The following is a 17,126-nucleotide window of genomic DNA, read 5'->3' on the forward strand; positions in this document are numbered from 1 at the left end:
CACTCCAACTTTGTGACCTTGTGCTCCCCAGAGCATCCAGCTTTCACCAGTTGTGTCCAGCATTTCTAGGCTGTGTGTTAGGCAGTGAGAGGTGCTTCTCTGCACTGGAGTTGCTTGGCACCACTTCGCTTTTGAAGTTCACATCACCTCTTAGAAATGGGTGTAAAAGACACTTGTTTTTGTTTCTCTGGGTTTCGGAAGTTTTCAAACATGCTCTTACTGCCAACCGCATAGTCTGCTCACTGAGTAATTGGGACTCACAATGACTTTACCTTCCTCCGCTTTTCTTGGGTACATTAACTTGTTGGAGGCCAACTACTGCTGCCTTCCCCTGAATACTGGAAGGGTCTGTAAGGTTCTTAAAAGTATTGTCTCATCATGGGCAACCCCAGACTGCAGGAGCGTTCCAGTGGCCACAGGCTCGGCTGCAGCTGCCTGTCCAGGGGCTTCCCAGTGTTCATAAAGCAGTGGAATCCCAAAAAGGTGTAGGCGGGTTGGAGGGAAGCTCCCAATGCCGGCCCGGGCCCAGAGGGAGGTTCCTCGTTTGCAACCTGCAACACCTCAGGTGTGAAACATGGAGCAGGTCCCGCAGCCTCAGGGCCCCCTGCACGACCCCTCCACCCTCCCTAGGCTCCCCGAGCAGAACGAGCGAGCGAGAACGGCACTGAGTCCACAAGCCCTCTTATTGAGGACCAACCCTTGTCCCTGCTGCTGCCCCTGACCCCGCAGGGCCATGAGGCCCCTGCAGCACCAGGTATTTAAATGGAAAAAACTGCAGTGAGCCCAGTGATGCAAGTTAAGATGTAGGCTTTTTAAGGTCATTATTTTAATTACCATTAAAATAATTGGCACTCTGGCTATCAGAAGAATGGAGGCGATCAGAGGCTCAAGGCGCCCCTCCCCCGCCCGGAGGCAGGGGCAGCCTTCAGTGTCTGTATAATTAAAAGCTCCGTCTTTCATGAGCACAATAAAGAGGCCAGGGGGTGGGCAGACGGCAGCCCTGCTGCATGTTAATGCATTTATTATGATCAATAAGCCTTTGCCTTGAGTTTTGTCCTCTGGTTTGGTATCTGCATGCCTGACAGCAGGCAGGCAGACACACACACACACACACACACACACACACACACACACACACTAGCGTGGGCCGTTGAAGTTCACAATTGTCTGAACGTACTCACAGGGTCTCGAAGTGTGGCCCTCTGGGGCCAGCCAGGCCTGGGAATGGCCCTGGCTCTCCCAGTGGCTGCGACTGCACACCCATCGCTCGCCCTAAGTGCCAGTGTCCCCTCTGGGTCGCCATGAGGGCCGAATGGGTTAATGCACGGGAAGTGCTGGCACCCATCTCCGCAAGGCTGGTTCCCTAAAAATAACGCCTGCCGTTCTCTCCCTTATAGTTACGAGAACTGGTCAGTATGTGCATCTACCCTGACCCCAACCAGAGACCGGACATCGGATATGTGCACCAGGTCGCCAAACAGATGCACGTGTGGACTTCAAGCACCTGAACATGGGCGCAGCGGGCCTTATCAGAGCCGCACCACTCTGCCTTACTTGAGTCTTCTTTCCAAAGTGGCCGCCTGGTAGCCTAGACCAACTAAGACCAGAGGGTTCGGCAGGTTCCTGAGGGGGCCGGGCTTTGACGCAGACGCTGAAAGCAGAGCAGCTGGGGGGAGGGGCACCAGTCACACGTTAACTGGTGGTCACATTCGAAAGTCCTTTCTTTAAACTGTCTGTGGACAATCTCAGCTGGGTTGTTACCAAGGGTGGGTGGTTCGGCGAGCCACTGACACACACACCCTTGTATCTGGATCGTAATGTGAATCTTCAGGATAATTCCTTCAGTGACCTGTCAAGGTTTCTAAGAACAGGAGAATTGCAGGAGACTGTGTGATTTGTAGTGAGCCTTTCAAAATGGTTAGTAGCAAGTTCAATTTAGCTCTTAGAATCTTTTTTAAAAAATCAAGCTGTGTGCTTGCTCTGTTGTAAAAGGATAAAATGGAAATAATTTTTTAAAGTAGAGTGGAGATCTTTCTAATATTTTTATCCATGTTTATAACTTGATGAATGACGATGAGGAGAACCCAGCATCTGGCACAGAGTTTCAGAGGCAGATAGTATTTTGAAAGCCATGTGTGTTTTCCATGCAGCCGCTCAGCCCTCTTCTCCTGAATACCTGCTCTGTCCCAGGCAGGTCAGGCACTCCGTCACCTGCTGGAAATGCTGGCAGTTCATTTAACAATCAGTGTTAAGCGTTCTCCTCTGTGGGAAGGAAGCATGGGATACAAAACATAGAAATATAAAATGTGCCCTCAGGCTGTTCTCTGTGTAAGTTCTGGTTCTGCAGCCACCTACCATGACCCTGGGCAACTCTCTCAGCCTTTCTTAGTTTCCTCATCTGTAAAATGGGACTAATAGTATCTACCTTCAGCGTTGCTGGCAGAATTGAAAATAAAGTACGCGAGTAACCAAGAACATTGTAGATGATCCAAAAATCATAGCCACTCACCCCTTCACAAAACTGAAGTCCATGGACCATGCAAGTCAAGAATTAACGTACAACTGTATTATACATAGGAAACCAGAACTATGTTCACTTATTTCTTATTCCCAAATAGGATTAACTGTGAAGACTAATTTATAAATGTGAACTTAAGGAAAACTCAAGCTCTGAAGGAAATATTTTGCTTTTCTACTCAAGTTAATCCTCAAATGGTCTAAGTATCTGTCACCCATTGACTTGGTGACAGTTCAGCCCTCAGATAGAGACATGCCCGCCTACTCAGTGTTCTGGTCAGGTGCTCTGACTGCAGCCAGCCTGCTGACCAGGGGCCCAGGCCCCTCTGGGGACAAAAGACTTGGGCTGGGCCACTGCTCTGTTTCCATGTGTGAACTCTGTTCTACTGTAACCCTGTCGGGTTTGAGACATTTTCTTCAGATGCAACCTCTGCTTTGTTCTTGTTCTCCATGTTGGAAATAAAATGGGGGAAGAGGGGTCATTTCTGTGACTGAGTATAATTCACGGATAACTTTAAAACAGCTTCGTGTTGCAGCACAATTTCCCCAGGCACCTTTAAAAACATAATTTCGCAGGCCCCAGACATTCTGTGTAATCTTGGAATTTTTGTAAGCTCCCCAGATAATTTTGGTTACCGTCAACCAAGCTGCTGCCCTAAATAATCCCACTGTTTCCCCTACCCCACTCCTTGAAGTTGTCACAAGGGAGGCTGCCCTAAGAGGGGGTTCACCCCGGGACCATGGTGTAGGGACTCTCTGGTGTTCCCCAGCCATGCTCTCTCTAGGGGAGAGTCAAGGCCCCAGCTCCTGCCAGGCACTTACTACTGAAAGTTCTTCTGATTCCACACCGATTTTTTGGGCACATATTCTGCTTATAGCTCTTAGAACCTCTATTGTGTCATCTGTGGCAGGATCTACCTCAGACACAGGTGAACTTGCGTTCTGCACACCATCTACTTTCGACACCATGAGAGCAACTCTGCCTACCAGGACCCTCTGGAGGCGTGAAATCTCACCCATTCACTAGGCCTGGGTGCCTGTGAAATGACGGCATCCTAATTATTACAAGCAGCCCCAAAGCGTTCCTCCAACTTCTGTAAAACTGGCGAACGTGCAGTTCACCCAGTTTTATGCAGCTACGGCAAAGCAAACTGTCCACCTAACCTGCTTTTTCCTTGCTACTTAGACCTGACATCTCGACTTCTTTCCTATTTGGCTGCTGGGGTAAAGGCTACACCGCCCTCACCTTAAAACAAAACAAGAATACTTGGGACCACCCTGAACAAAGAGAAAAGATTAGCACAAGGAGGGGGCAGAAAGGCTCATCTGACTTCCACAACAGACCAGCCCTCCCCTGCTTTTAGGAGAGTTATGTTGCTCTTACACCTGTGTGAACGCAGATGGATTCCCAGGGAGGGATTAATAGCCTGAAGGGGGGTGGGGCAGGTCAATAAGCCTTAGTGGCCAAAAAACCACACAACCTCCATACCTCAGCCATTCAATCTGGTTTTCATGTTTTATTGGGTCTCATTCAGCAGACACTGCCAAATGAAGGTCTGAGGGGGGCGCCTCCACTGTCCCCCCGCACCCCAATCTTGTAGAGCAGTAACCATCCATCCACAGATGCCATTCACGAAGTGTCCATTGTCTGAACTGTTTCTTCCAGCACCTCAATCTCCAGGGTGGTGACTTTTTCAGTGAGGACTGCGGTGGTCCCTTTCTCACATCTGTACCGGCCAAACCTAATGGGAGAAAAACAAAGCAGAGTTAGGATCCCTTTGAGGGGCTGCACAGAGGGCTGGAGACAAGTACTCAGGCAAGGCAGCAAGCAGGACTGGACTCAAGAGCCTAGCTCTCCTGGTCCCCAGCTCTGTAGCTTTGGTGGGGATTCAACTGCCCAAGGCTCGCTCTCCTCTGTACTCCAGGGCTACAAATCAGGGATGCCTGGTGGATGTGTGCAATTAGTCAGTGTTCATGCAGAGCACCTGGCACTTAATGGGGTGCCACCTTACCCTCCCCAGAAGATGCTGAAAAGCACTTGGTCATCTGCCTTCAAGCTTCAACCTCCCCCCGCCCCGCCCCAAAGCACCTCTTAGGATCAGCAGAAAGTGGACCCTTTTGTTAAGCTGTCGTCACCCTTCTCTTGTGTAGAAACAAGGATGACTGTTACCTGAAACACTAAAAATATGTGGAAGCAAAAACAGGATAAAAATGACCCCCAGCTAGACTCTGGCCTTGTCACTCCAACAACATCCTCGAGCCTCCAGCAGTGTTAGCTGCTCCCTGCAGCGGCGTGGTAGGTCCCCACTATGTCACACCCCACAACTCTCGGAGTGACTCTTGACAATGGTTTCTCTGAGCACAAGCAGTCTGTAAGAGCCACATCTGCGCTGCTAATTCTCACATTGGGGCCAGGAATTACAGTATCATCAAACAGCAATACAAATCCAACTGTTCTCTGGTCTTTCCCCAGCTGGGACATTATTCCTGTCAATCTGGCAGGACTACAGAAGGCAGCAAGCTATGCCATGACCACGTGCTCCTTGAACATCATCCCCTTAAATGGGCACTGGTGCTCAAATAGGAAGCAGGAAGCAGAAAAAAGTGGGCGACATCAGTGCTCTGCATAAATTCAGGAGCTCATGCAACGAAGAATGGCTGGCCTCATTTCTGCTAACCCTTCAGTCCCCACCACACACTCTTCAAAGGATCGGAGCAATAACACCTGCTCAAGATGTGCCCCAGCCCTCCCCTGCTGGCATGAAGATGTGGCTCCTTCCCCCAAGACTGGTGCCTTGGTGGCCTGTTCTCTCAGAGCCGGAGCCCCACGTGGCTCCTGTGTGCTCAACTCACCTGAACTGCAGCATCCGTGGGAGGCTTAGACACACAGGAGCCTCCTCACTGTCCTGGGTTATGGGTACCTGGTATCAGCATGCAGGGAAAGCTTCTGCAAAGCTTATGGCTGCTGAGGGCTGGCAGCACAGGAGCCAACTGAGAGTCCACGCCTTCCCAGGCCACCAGCTCTGCTCCCACCCCAACTGCCCATTCTGGAAAAGGTTCCTCTACTCTGGGCAATGCCTCCATCCCCCCACCAGTCAGCCACTGGCAGAAAGGATGACCATAAGATTCCAGCGTGTCGCTGCTGGGCTCACTGCCACCTGGCCCCCGCCGAGGTGCCCAGGCAACAAGGAGCGAGTGGCTCTGTCCACAGGGCAGGTTGCACACACCTGCCAGGGGCTATGCCTCCTTCATACCATTTCACGGAGTTTTTATAACTAGCAACAGGGTTATTTTGTTTCTGTTCTTATGTGTTTACAGTCTCCTTTACAGATGAGTAAAAATGTCCCAAAGAATTTAGATGTGCCACTGCTGAGCACAGGTTCCTTGTCCTACACAAATACTACTTTTCAGTGGCTCAAACCTGGCTCCCAGAATCCTCACCCAGGACACTGTTCCGTCTGGATGGAGTATAACCACCTCCCCCTTCCCAAACTCTCAGCTCTTGCAGCATCTTGCAAATACTGGGAGACACAGGACGTTGGGAGCTTGGCAAAGTCTGCTCCCCCCATACAGCCTCAAGCCTGGAAGGTGGTTTCCTTTCCTGCTCAAAGTCCAGGAATGCCACAGTTGTTTACAGATCACCTACGCTAGCTCCCATCATTTAAGAGACAAAGAGACTGACGGGCCCAAAGCCACCATGTCAGGCAATGACACTGCCCCAACCCCTGAGCCAGAACTCTTTGCTACTGAGCGATCCTACCCTGCTGGGAGCACACTGAGTTCCCACAATGCTGAGCGCAGTGCCGGTTCTCAATGTTCCACTCTTTCCTTGGCATTACTCCTATGGTTTGGAACTTGGGTATATGTAGGGAGAGTTAAAGGAGGCAAACCAGAAGGTGATGTGCTTGCTGTGCTACATTCACATGAATGCGGCTGCAAGTAGAGCTTAGAGCAACATCTTGAGCTGCTGAGGCCCGCGAAGAGGTCAGGAGCCAGAGGACGGCCAAACCACCACGTGAGACTGCAAATGAGCAGCTCATCTGCACACACCAGCCACAAGGGCTGGAAACCTTCCAGTTCTATTCAGCAAATGGGGCTAGAACCCTGTCCCCCCACTCAGAGCCTGGGCTGCACCGCTGAGACACAGTGCCTGCTGAGCAGGTGCCGCAGGCAAAGAGCACGGCTCCCTGGAGGGCAGGAGGCACCAGGCAGCTCCCTAGCCTAACTTTTGGGGATTCCTAACCAATGGTTTATAACTGCTTAGGACTCTTAGACCACTCAGAAAAGCTATGGGCTGGCTTCCCTGAAAAATGCTTTTCAGAGAATTTTATATAGAATTCAGGGGATTCTTTAAGATTAGAGAAAAGAACAGCAGGCAATTCAAACCTCTCCCCTGAAACTCCCAGGCTAGGACTCTTTCCTAGGCTCTGGTCCACCTCTCCCATCAACATTTTACAAGTTAAATCACTTTTGTACACCTGACAGCAGCCCAAATCATAAAGCAAATTATGGACATAAAGCATAAAGGACTCAAAGGTCTGTGTGTAAGTTCAGCTTGAGGACACTGGACTTCCGTCACAGGGGTAATCACCAAGAAAACCCTGTCTCAGTGCCATGGAGAGATCAGGAGCAGCCATGGAAGGCAGGGGATGCAGGCAGGATGTCATCTCTTTTACTCACCTAGTCCCCTTCTTGTTGGGCACCGAGTACGGGCGGAGGAAGTCCAGTTTGCTCTTGCTGATGACACAGAGATCAATGTTACTTCCAGACCCCAGGTCGTTGAAGACGCCAGCTGCAATGGCTTCACTTACCAGCTTCTTGGCTTCCTCTTCCTGAGAAAGAGAATGGCAACGATTATGTCCACAGTCGATTGAAGGGCTGCTCTGACAGCCACAAAGTACTCTTACAAGCAGTGCACAGAATCACCAGTGAGGTAGATGTCTTCAATGCCCATTTTATAGATGAAGAAAAGGATCTCAGTACCAGAACAATCTGCCAAAGGTTCCTCAGCTATAAGTAAGTTCAGGAACCAGGTAAACCCTTTATGCATGTGCCCCTTCTTCAACACACTGCTTCACATCAGAAAATCACCGCATGATTGAGGACTCTGGGCGGACAGGAAACAATTTGTCCTCTAAAGCAGGGGTCAGTAAACTTTTCTTGTAAAGGGCCAGGTATTAAATATTTTAGGCTTTGTAGATATACTGTCTCTGTCATAACTACTCAACTCAGTCACAGTAGCACAAAACAGCCAGAGACAATATATAAACAAATGTATGTGGCTTGTGTACCAATAAAACTTTATTAACAAAAACAGGTGGAGAGCCAGACTTGGCCCATAGGTTGCATTTTGCTAACCCCTGATCAAAAATGTGCAATGGTTAGAACCGCTTCCAGGTTACATAATGAAAAAGTCAATTATCAGGGGAGAAAGATGGTGGCAAATCCAAGGGCATGACCTCTTGCCCAAGTGAATCTATTGCCTTCTACTAGAGAGCCTCCATGTGCACTGAAGTGATTCACTTCTTTCAATCATTCTCTCTTCTCCTTCTCCTTTTAAAAGCCAGTCTAAGTCACCAACAGTTACTTGTGAAAAAGCAGATTAATTTATTTCTTTTTCAAGAGGCCTTTCACATGTCAGACCCTATGCTAAGAGGTAGGGCTACAGCGATGGGTAAGGCCCCAAGGTCTCTGCTCTGTAGGAGTTTAGGTCCAAGCAGGGAAGGGGTATCAGAATATCTCACAAGTCTCCGAGTAACTATGATGCGGTATGATAAGGGCTAATGGATAACTAAAAAGGAACATGGGCTGGGTCAGCAAAGCTTCAGGGAGGGCTGAGAGGCCATGCACTAGGCACGCACAAAACAGGGCAGTAAAACCAAAGGCAGGTAGTGGAAGCAACAAGGTGGGACCTGGAGAACACCAAGTACAAAGCTCGTTAGGCAGCAAGGAGAAAATAAACCATTCTCCCAAGGAAGAGACTCTAACTCGTGCTGCACCTTCCAATCTACTAGCACATGAGATTCCACAAACATGCAAGCTGAACTAAAGAGGTCATCTAAGTACCACCCTTTGAGAAACAACTCCCTACCAATGTCCAGCCTGAGATCACCAAAGGGCAGATTTGCGGACTTTTGGCTGTGGGATTTCAGTGACATGAGTGCCCTCTACAGACTCAGAGAAGGATAGAGAAGGCTCTGCTTGGAAGTGGGATCCTCAGCAACCCAGCAGTAGGAGCAAGGGGGTTATTCTGGTCTTTATCCCACCAGTTTTTTTCATTTCCTGAGTGGTACCAATGTTGGACCAAGGGAGCTGGTTATTCTCCTGTGATTATACGGCCCAGTGAGAACTCATCCAAACAGGATCCTCTCATCAGGAATTCTCTGCTGAAGCTCCCAACAAGCCAAAAGCCAGTGCTGCAGGTGGAAGCAAAGAAACCATCTTGGAGATGGCTGCTGCTACCATACAGACAGCAAAACTCAACCAGTAACTTAACAAACACAGCCTCATTCCAACCCATTTCTCTTGTTAAATGACTCCAGGTTTGTGTGGGCCTGTGTCTGTGTAGGGGCACCCTTATTCCCTTGCTCCTCACCCACCCTCTCTTCTTCCTATGCCAACATCATGGCTTTTTCTCATTACTGCTGCTGGTGGCTACCGGATGTCACAAACCCTGCTGGCAGTACTTAGGACTGAAGATTTAAATTTCCCAAATCATTGTGTGTCTGAGGATGGGGATGGGGGAAGACTCTGAGGAAATGGAGATCTACACATGATATCAGGTGGCATACCTAATGTCCATCAATGAAACTGAGCCCATAGATAACTAGAATGCTGACAGTGCACAGATCACACGTGAATCTTCCTCTATGTTGCAAATATTCTGAAATGTGAATAGATGAACTTTAAAACTTAAAAAAATGTGAAGTATTCTGTATAGCTTGGTTTATTCATAAAATTATTGTATGTGCTTTTAAGTGTAAAGGACTTTTAAAATATGGACAGACAGACCTTTTAAATTCCTTTCCTCCCCAATTCCAGAGAAGATAATTCCTTAAGGAAGAATATCTCACAAGTCTCCAATTTTTTTTTCCAGTTCTACTCGCATTTCATATACACAGGATTGAAGATGTTATAAAATGGAATGAACCTGACATTTTATTGAGCATCTACTGTAAGTACCGAGTTAGTCATATTGATGATCATTTTTACCTCTGCCCTCAACCATCTTCTGAAGTTAGTATGGTCAGAAACTATAGCTAAGAGAGTGAAGGACTTGCCCAAAGTCACCTAGTAAACAGTAAATTAAAACCGGTCCACTGGGCTCCAGAGCCAGAATGCCACAGTACCACACCAGCTCACAAGAAACCTGTCTCAACTGGAGGCTTCTTAGTGAGTTGGGGACAGTGGACAGCAGGTCCCTGATTTAGGGTATGTCCCTCCTTAATCACCTAGGATCTTCAGAACCTGAGCAAGTTTAAGAGAAGGATGGTGGTTGCCAATTAGTCTTTGGGCCAATGGGCAGTTCCTCTGATGGTTGTTTCTGTAACAGGGACAGGGGAGCACTGTTATTTTCCAACTTGCCCACAGATCACCACTTTCTACAATGTAACATGGCAGCGATTAATATTAAAAACACGTATCTTGGGAAACGTGGGTGGTTCAGTCGGTTAAGCATCCAATTCTTGATTTCAGCTCAGGTCATGATGTCAGAGTCATGACATCAAGCCCAGCATGGGCTCTGCACTCAGCAGGGAGTCTGTCCGAGATTCTCTCTCCCTCTCCCTTTCCTCCTCCCTCCCCTGGCTAGCTCTTTCTCTTTCTCTTTCTCTTTCTCTCTCTCTCTCTCTCTCTCTCTCTCTCTCTCATATAAATAAATCTTAAAAAAAAAAAAAAAAAAAAAAAACCTATGTTTTGGGGCACCTGGGTAGCTGGGTAAGCATTTGAGTCTTGATTGATTTCAGGGTCATGAGCACACATTGGGTTCTGCATTTTGCATGGAGCCTGCTTAGGATTCTCTCTTTCCCTCTCCCCTTCCCTGCACATGCTCTTTTTAAAAAACAAAACCCAAAAACAACCCATGTCTTATTTCACATATCCCCTGCCCCTACCAAAAACCCTCAAAAGGCAAACAGTGAAAATTTACCAAGCCTCTCTTGTCTACTCATTAGTCATTAGTGTCTTCAACAAATATTTAGAGACACCTACTATGTTCCAAGAAACGCTTCGTATGTCAAACACAGTCTTTTACCACCATTATTTCCACACTCAGAATTCTAGACACATATGCAAATATGCTACTGAGCATATTCATCCTGTGTTTTCTTTAGAGTGGAGTTTCACAATTAAACAACTCTTGTCTTTAACACGTTCTAACAAATATTTAAGAAAACCACTGAGAAGAACCACCAACTGAAAGCAAGAGGTGGGGAAAACAGCACATTTTTATCTGTCTCTGGCCCACAATAAATGTAGGAAGCACTGTTCCTTCCTTTAGGATTCATTCTTCATAGGGAAATTGCATCTCCCTTTTCTGGAAGCTGCAGGGTGACCCGGGGACAGCTGCTACCTGTGGCCCCAGCTGATCAGACCCAGGTGCCATGCTCTTGCCCACTGCCAGGCTGCAGTCCTCCCCTGGCCAGCTGCTCATGGATTTACGCTGCTAGTCACAAGGGGCCATCGATTCAATGTGCATACAGACCAGCAGGACTCATCCTGGCTACCAGAAAAATGGCCCTCCATCCCAGTGGCTTTTACTTTGAGACCCTCGACCAAAACACCACCACCTGGTGATTAAAAGTTCACCAGGAAGATGTGGAGGCAGACCAGGTCTGAATCCCATTTCCTACTTACTGCTGTACAACCTTAGGCAAGTCACTTCCTCTCTCCAAATTCACTCTCCTCCCTTGTAGTATAGTGACAATAAGTCAGGATTTACCAAAGGACTGCTGTGAGAATTAGAAATAAGGTACAGAAAGCACCTACTATAGTGCCTGGCACATAGATGTTGCTTAATAAAAGGTAACTTCTTTATTAAAGCAAGCCAGAGGGCTCCTGGAAGTACTAAGACAAAATTCACCTCGAAGTAGTGACTGCCTGTAACAGAAACCCCGGGCCAGGAAGATCCAAGCAAACCCACTGACAAATCTGCCCACAGTTCTGTGAAGAAGTTCCTATAATAATTAATCTAAGCAAAAGGCATACTCCCTAAAAGTTCAGAGAATATAAAAGGAGCACTTCCTGCTTTATGGCTACAAAGACCAAACTAACTGGGAATATCAGTCCCCCGGGCCACCCCTGCTTCTTAAATGAGATTACAATAAGAGTGATGTACTGTAGTACAAGTCAGCTGTGACAAGCAGCACTTTATAGAGCTATCTGTTTGTCTCCATCACTGCATCGTGCAATGTGTCCCTGGACTCCAATGTGCAGCTCCATTTACCGCTACATGACAAATGGGCAGCACTTGTAAAAGGCACAAAGAGGTCCACGTCGGCCATGTAATGGTCACCACAGCTGTACCCAAGTGCTTGAGGGGACAAAACAGACCCCCAAGTTCATTAAACTGACCAGTAATGGATCTTTCAAAAAGTGCCTTAGGAATCGTACAGAAAAGGCTAAAATAAATAACTCAGCATGGAAGGCTAATCTGAAATGGTGTTTGATAAATTATTTATAACACAGGCGATTGTCTGCATTTAATATTGGAGCTACTAGTAGCATCTTTAAAAGATGATTTATGTGTTGTAATGCTATTAAACTTTATATTGGCCCACTGCTAGCTATAAAGTCTGCTGAGATTTAGAGAATGAGTTTTAAACTGTCACTGCAACATCATAGGAGATGGAGACTGTATTAAATCTTTACTTTAAACCTGTTATCTAGAGAGTTGCATTTTGTAGACACTCACAAACTGATAGATTACCTCGGCATCCACTATGGTGCAGGTCCAAAATAGTACTGCAAAGAAACTTTTGTACATTATTCTTTTCGATAGCTACAATCGAATTTCTCTTCTCACTTAAATGATTTTTAGATGAGGAATGTCACCAGAGTAAAATGTAGGTGCCCAGCCACTGGGCACCCCGGACAGTTCAGTATCAAGTTAATACTCTTTAAATAAACCCTCTATGCTCCACCACTCAGTTATGCATTCCAAACAGCGTTTTACTTACATCAGAGGCAGACAAAAAATTAAATATGCATTCAATGGAAAACCTAACATACTATTTTAGATACACAGCTTTGGAATGTGAAAACACGTGTGTATGGCAAGTCATCTGAAACAAACTGACCTCTATCTAAAAATTTTTCAAGGGGATCCCTGGGTGGCGCAGTGGTTTGGCGCCTGCCTTTGGCTCAGGGTGCGATCCTGGAGACCCGGGATCGAGTCCCACGTCGGGCTCCCGGTGCGTGGAGCCTGCTTCTCCCTCTGCCTGTGTCTCTGCCTCTCTCTCTCTCTCTCTCTCTATGTGACTATCATAAATAAATAAATTTAAAAAATAATAATAATAAAATTAAATTTAAAAAAAATTTTTCAAGAATTTAAAAAAGAAAATTGGTTATTTGCTGGAAATAGTCATATATGTAGCTGAGGCACTGACATTAAAGGAACTGAAAAAAGAAGAAATAGCCTTTTTCACGAAGGACAGAATTCCCCTGGTTCTGCTGTCCTCTGGGGCACTGCAGATGCATCCCTTTGCCTTCTATCCCACCAGCATGCCAGGAATCAGGGGACAGTAGCTCTCCTACCTCTGCTCCAAGGAAAGAGAGATGGGGGTGGCATCACAGCAGGACCCTCTCACACCTCCCATCAGTTTTCCCAGTAGCTGCAAAATCTACAAGGACCATTTGGTTCACAAGTTTCCTAAAAACTAAGGACGTTAGCCACTGAAAACTGAAGCAGTCCATATTCGTATTGGAAAACCTGCATTATCTTTTGTCACTTTGATCTAAAACAGCAAAAAATGTGATTGCTCTGATGATCTGCAGCACAGAGGATTAAAAGTCTGGGTGCGATGAGAGTTTGGGCTCTAACAAGAGGACCCAAACCACCCCCTCTCCATCCCTGTACCCTAGGCAGCTAGCACGTGGCTTGACGTGGATGTCAACAAATGATAACATGACACAACAACTTCAAATGCATTCATGGCTTTGCCAACCTGAAAGATGAAATAAGTTACGAGACAGATCATGCCAAAAGGAGTGTTTCCAAAAGGGCACCAGGGAGCAACAGCACTCCAAGACAGGTAAACACCTGCACAGAAGAGGTTTAAACATAGTGTTCTGTAGCAGCCTGTGGACACGCTGGTGTTCTGCCTATACCACTGATGCGGCCTGGAGGAGTCATTTATGGCTGATGGTTGAATAATATTTAAAGAGCTCAAAAAAGTGTTTAAAACAGTCCCCCCACAAGCAGAATGCTTCCTGCACTCTGTAACACACATAATGTATCCCATGTGTGGCCACATATTTTACAGTGGAAATGGTTAATTTAACATTTTTTCAGGCTGAGCAGTGTGACAAAATCAAAGGTGTCTGAGTTTTGGTTCTGGCTTGAGCAGTCTGGGTAAACACGGCCTGCCTGTGTGAACCCCTGGGGAATGGTCAGGTGTACTGAGGTACAGTTGGTGCTGAGGGTGCCCAGAGTGGGGACTGAGGTAGAGACTGCGTCTTTAGGGTCTAGAGGGCTGTGCCACTTCTTTCCCCCAAAGCTTTTCTGGCACCCAGGATCTGAATGATGCAAATAAGGAAGGACAAACCTGCTATACGTGCTGGAGTGGTCTAAGGGGTTTTCAGCAGAGATGGGAAAGGGTGTTCACCCTTTGGAATCGCCAAAAACGCACTGCCAACTCGGCCCATCCCAAATCATTAAAGGATGCCTAATTATAACTCAGGGCCAGGAGAGGAGATGTCTGAGGCTGCTGAACCACCATGAGCCAGAAACAGCCGCTAAAGAAAAAGAAAAGCTCAAGACAGGTGGAGTACTGATGGACATGGCGCTGAGCTCTGGGAGCCACGGGGTACCCGTTAGAAGAACAAGGATAATGCTTGTCCAGGGGCTGTTGAGAGAACAAAGGGACGGGAATGTTCCCAACACACAGACTTTACAATCAGAACTGTGAACCAGTTCTATGGGAGAAGGGAAGACACCAGGGTGTAAGAGAACCAGGGCACCCATCACATCCGCTAGACCTAAGCCAAACGCGTATATGCCTTACTAAGTCTTCATCACCACCTGTAAGCAGAGGCGCCTGAGGCTCTTAGGAAGGCTGCTGGCACAGTGAAGGCACACAGCTATGGGAGTGGGCATCAGGGATCAGTGCCGGGGTAGTGCCTTGCCTCACCACAGCCCACTTCCTATCCTGCCACAGGAAAGCTGGTGGTAGGGAAGAGGTCTTGCTGGATTCTGAGACAGCGAATGGGAGGAAGAACATCTAAGCTTCCAGAAGGAAAAGGACCAAGAGAGACAGGAACATACTGCTTTCCGTAAGAAGAAATCAGCGTTCACAGCATATGTGTATACAAATATATATCTCCAAAGCTGCAGTGAATCAAATATAATCAGAGAAAAAAACAAGACTAGGTTTGAATAAAACGTAAGAAGTATGCTCAACAATCCACCAAATGAAAACCAAGCTGCCCCAGGTAGAAATAAGATCTTCATAATATTTCTGTCTCTCCAGTGGTTAGTGATAACTCTGCCAATAAATTCCTGGAGATGAAAACAGAGGGGAAAAAATGAAGTGAATGTTTCTTGGGTAACAACAAAGATTAAAAAAAAAAAAAAAAAAAAGAGCCACTCTCCCATCTGGGGGATGGAAAGCACTGCCGAGAGCTGGGCACATGTGGGAAGGTTACTGCGGGGAATGTTACATTGCATGATCCTGCTTCTACAGCCTCACGAGGACTAAAAAGGACTAGAAGGAGATCCATCAAGTACAGAGCACCTTTGAGGAAGTTTAAAGACCACATACGAGGCAAGTTTCACATGATGCAAAACCCCTGAAAGAAATGTACAGGTCAGTTTAGTTCAGCAAACACCTACTAATGTTCTGATACGAACATGCTCTGCAGCCACTGTGCTAAATAAACACTGGGAATAAGGTTCGAACAAAGAGCTTGCCCCAGAGAGTGTGGAGTCCAAGAGGGAAACAAGAAAAGCTCACCACAATGCGGTGAGAGGTGACAAGAGGCAGGCCTGATGCTAGAACTAGAGGGTATAAGGGCTCACAGGGCGCAGCCGACAAAGACAAGGCTGAATCCTGACATATAAGTAAATGGTAGCCAAGCCAAGGGATGGAAGTGACGGAAGAAGGAAAACTGACAACAGGAAGGAGAAAGGCGTGGCTGAGTACCAGAAAACCTTATGGGCCATAAAGGGCCCTGCATCGCGAGGTGGTGGGAGTGGAGAACTTTAAGCTGGTGCATGATGTAGCTGGGTTTGTGCTTTATGAAAGTACAACCTGGAGGCAAGAGAGGAGAAGCCAAAAGCAGATAGAGGAGAGCAGGTGATTACAACGTTCCCAGCGAGATGGTGGCAGCTGGCTGGGAGGAGGACCATAAACAGGCCCGGGAGGCTGGTGTGGCCAGGCAGCAGCGAGGGTCAGGTGGGAGTGCAGGGGATAGGAAGGAGAGGTGCCGCCTGGACTTCCAATGTCAATCACCGGCACTGACCCCACTCTCAACCAACTCAGCCATCATAGAAAGGCCCTTTATAACTTCTTGGCAGCTGTTTTTCTGGTAAGTGGATAGGAGATAATGATTAACTTAATTATATATTCTAAACACTGGTAAGCTTCTGCAGTAGGCACCCTAACAGGTATCACCGAGAATGGACAAGATAAAGGCAGAACCAGTGAAAGCTGTTGTTTAAGCGAGGAGGACATTTGCCAACTTGTAAATGCCATTTCATTGGTGGCAGGGGCTCTCAACCCATGCCTGTCTGCCCTCTGGAGTGTGATAAAAAGAGTATAAGGGGTCAATTAACTGTGGGGGGCAAGAGCCAAAAGAATAAGGAAGTTCTAAGGGAAAATCATGGTCGTGAGGGTTTGGCCACGTGTAAAGTAAACTTATTAGAAAGTTGAAGTGAACAGACCTAAGTAAAGCAGAGAGCAGATGGGAGGAGAGGAGGAAAGAGGGGAGTGGAGATCATGGAGCTACCCACTCAGACACTTCTCCACGAGGCCATGGCTGATCACTTTTTCCTGGGATTCGGGGCACACACAGCCTTCAGATACTCTCTGTTATGTAAGGTTCTTGGGAAAAAGGGGGGAGCCTTCTAAAGGGACATAAAGAAACTTCTGGAGCTGATGGATATATCCACAATATGACCGCAGTGGTGGGGGTTGAGGGGAGGAAGGAGGCAGCAGAAGCAAAGAATTTAAGAGAATGAAGACCCAGGAGATCTAAGTCCTGTTACTTATGAACTATGTGACCCTGGTGGTAAAGTCAACATTTTTAAGTCCCAATTTCCTCATCTGCACAAGAGGCCTGAAACTATCTAGCACTGGGGTGGTCAAGAGGATTAAATAAAGCGCACTCTACGCACAGCAGAAACTGCTAGCACAGTGCCGGTATATGACAAATCCACGATGGGTGCTGGCCTG

The 17,126-nt window shown here is 47.2% G+C and overlaps 2 protein-coding genes across 6 annotated transcripts in view; one reads left to right on the forward strand and one right to left on the reverse strand.

Annotated features, from left to right (window-relative positions):
- NEK6 (NIMA related kinase 6) overlaps nucleotides 1–2,999 on the forward strand; it is an 83,257-nt gene extending 80,258 nt beyond the window's left edge. For all 5 annotated transcript variants that reach the window (XM_072777873.1, XM_072777869.1, XM_072777870.1 and 2 more), the window contains one exon: nucleotides 1,398–2,999. In XM_072777873.1, the coding sequence (XP_072633974.1) occupies nucleotides 1,398–1,508 (111 nt within the window). In that variant the 3' untranslated portion in view covers nucleotides 1,509–2,999. The remainder of the gene's footprint in view (nucleotides 1–1,397) is intronic.
- Nucleotides 3,000–4,014: 1,015 nt separating this feature from the next.
- The window catches only part of PSMB7 (proteasome 20S subunit beta 7), a 63,320-nt gene continuing 50,208 nt past the window's right edge, over nucleotides 4,015–17,126 (reverse strand). The window contains exons 7-8 of the mRNA XM_072777875.1: nucleotides 7,198–7,349; nucleotides 4,015–4,259 (exon numbers count right to left, since the gene is read on the reverse strand). Of these exons, the coding sequence (XP_072633976.1) occupies nucleotides 4,148–4,259; nucleotides 7,198–7,349 (264 nt within the window). The 3' untranslated portion in view covers nucleotides 4,015–4,147. The remainder of the gene's footprint in view (nucleotides 4,260–7,197; nucleotides 7,350–17,126) is intronic.

This window comes from Canis lupus, chromosome 16 (assembly GCF_048164855.1).
Source record: "Canis lupus baileyi chromosome 16, mCanLup2.hap1, whole genome shotgun sequence".
NCBI classification, from domain to species: Eukaryota; Metazoa; Chordata; class Mammalia; order Carnivora; family Canidae; genus Canis; species Canis lupus.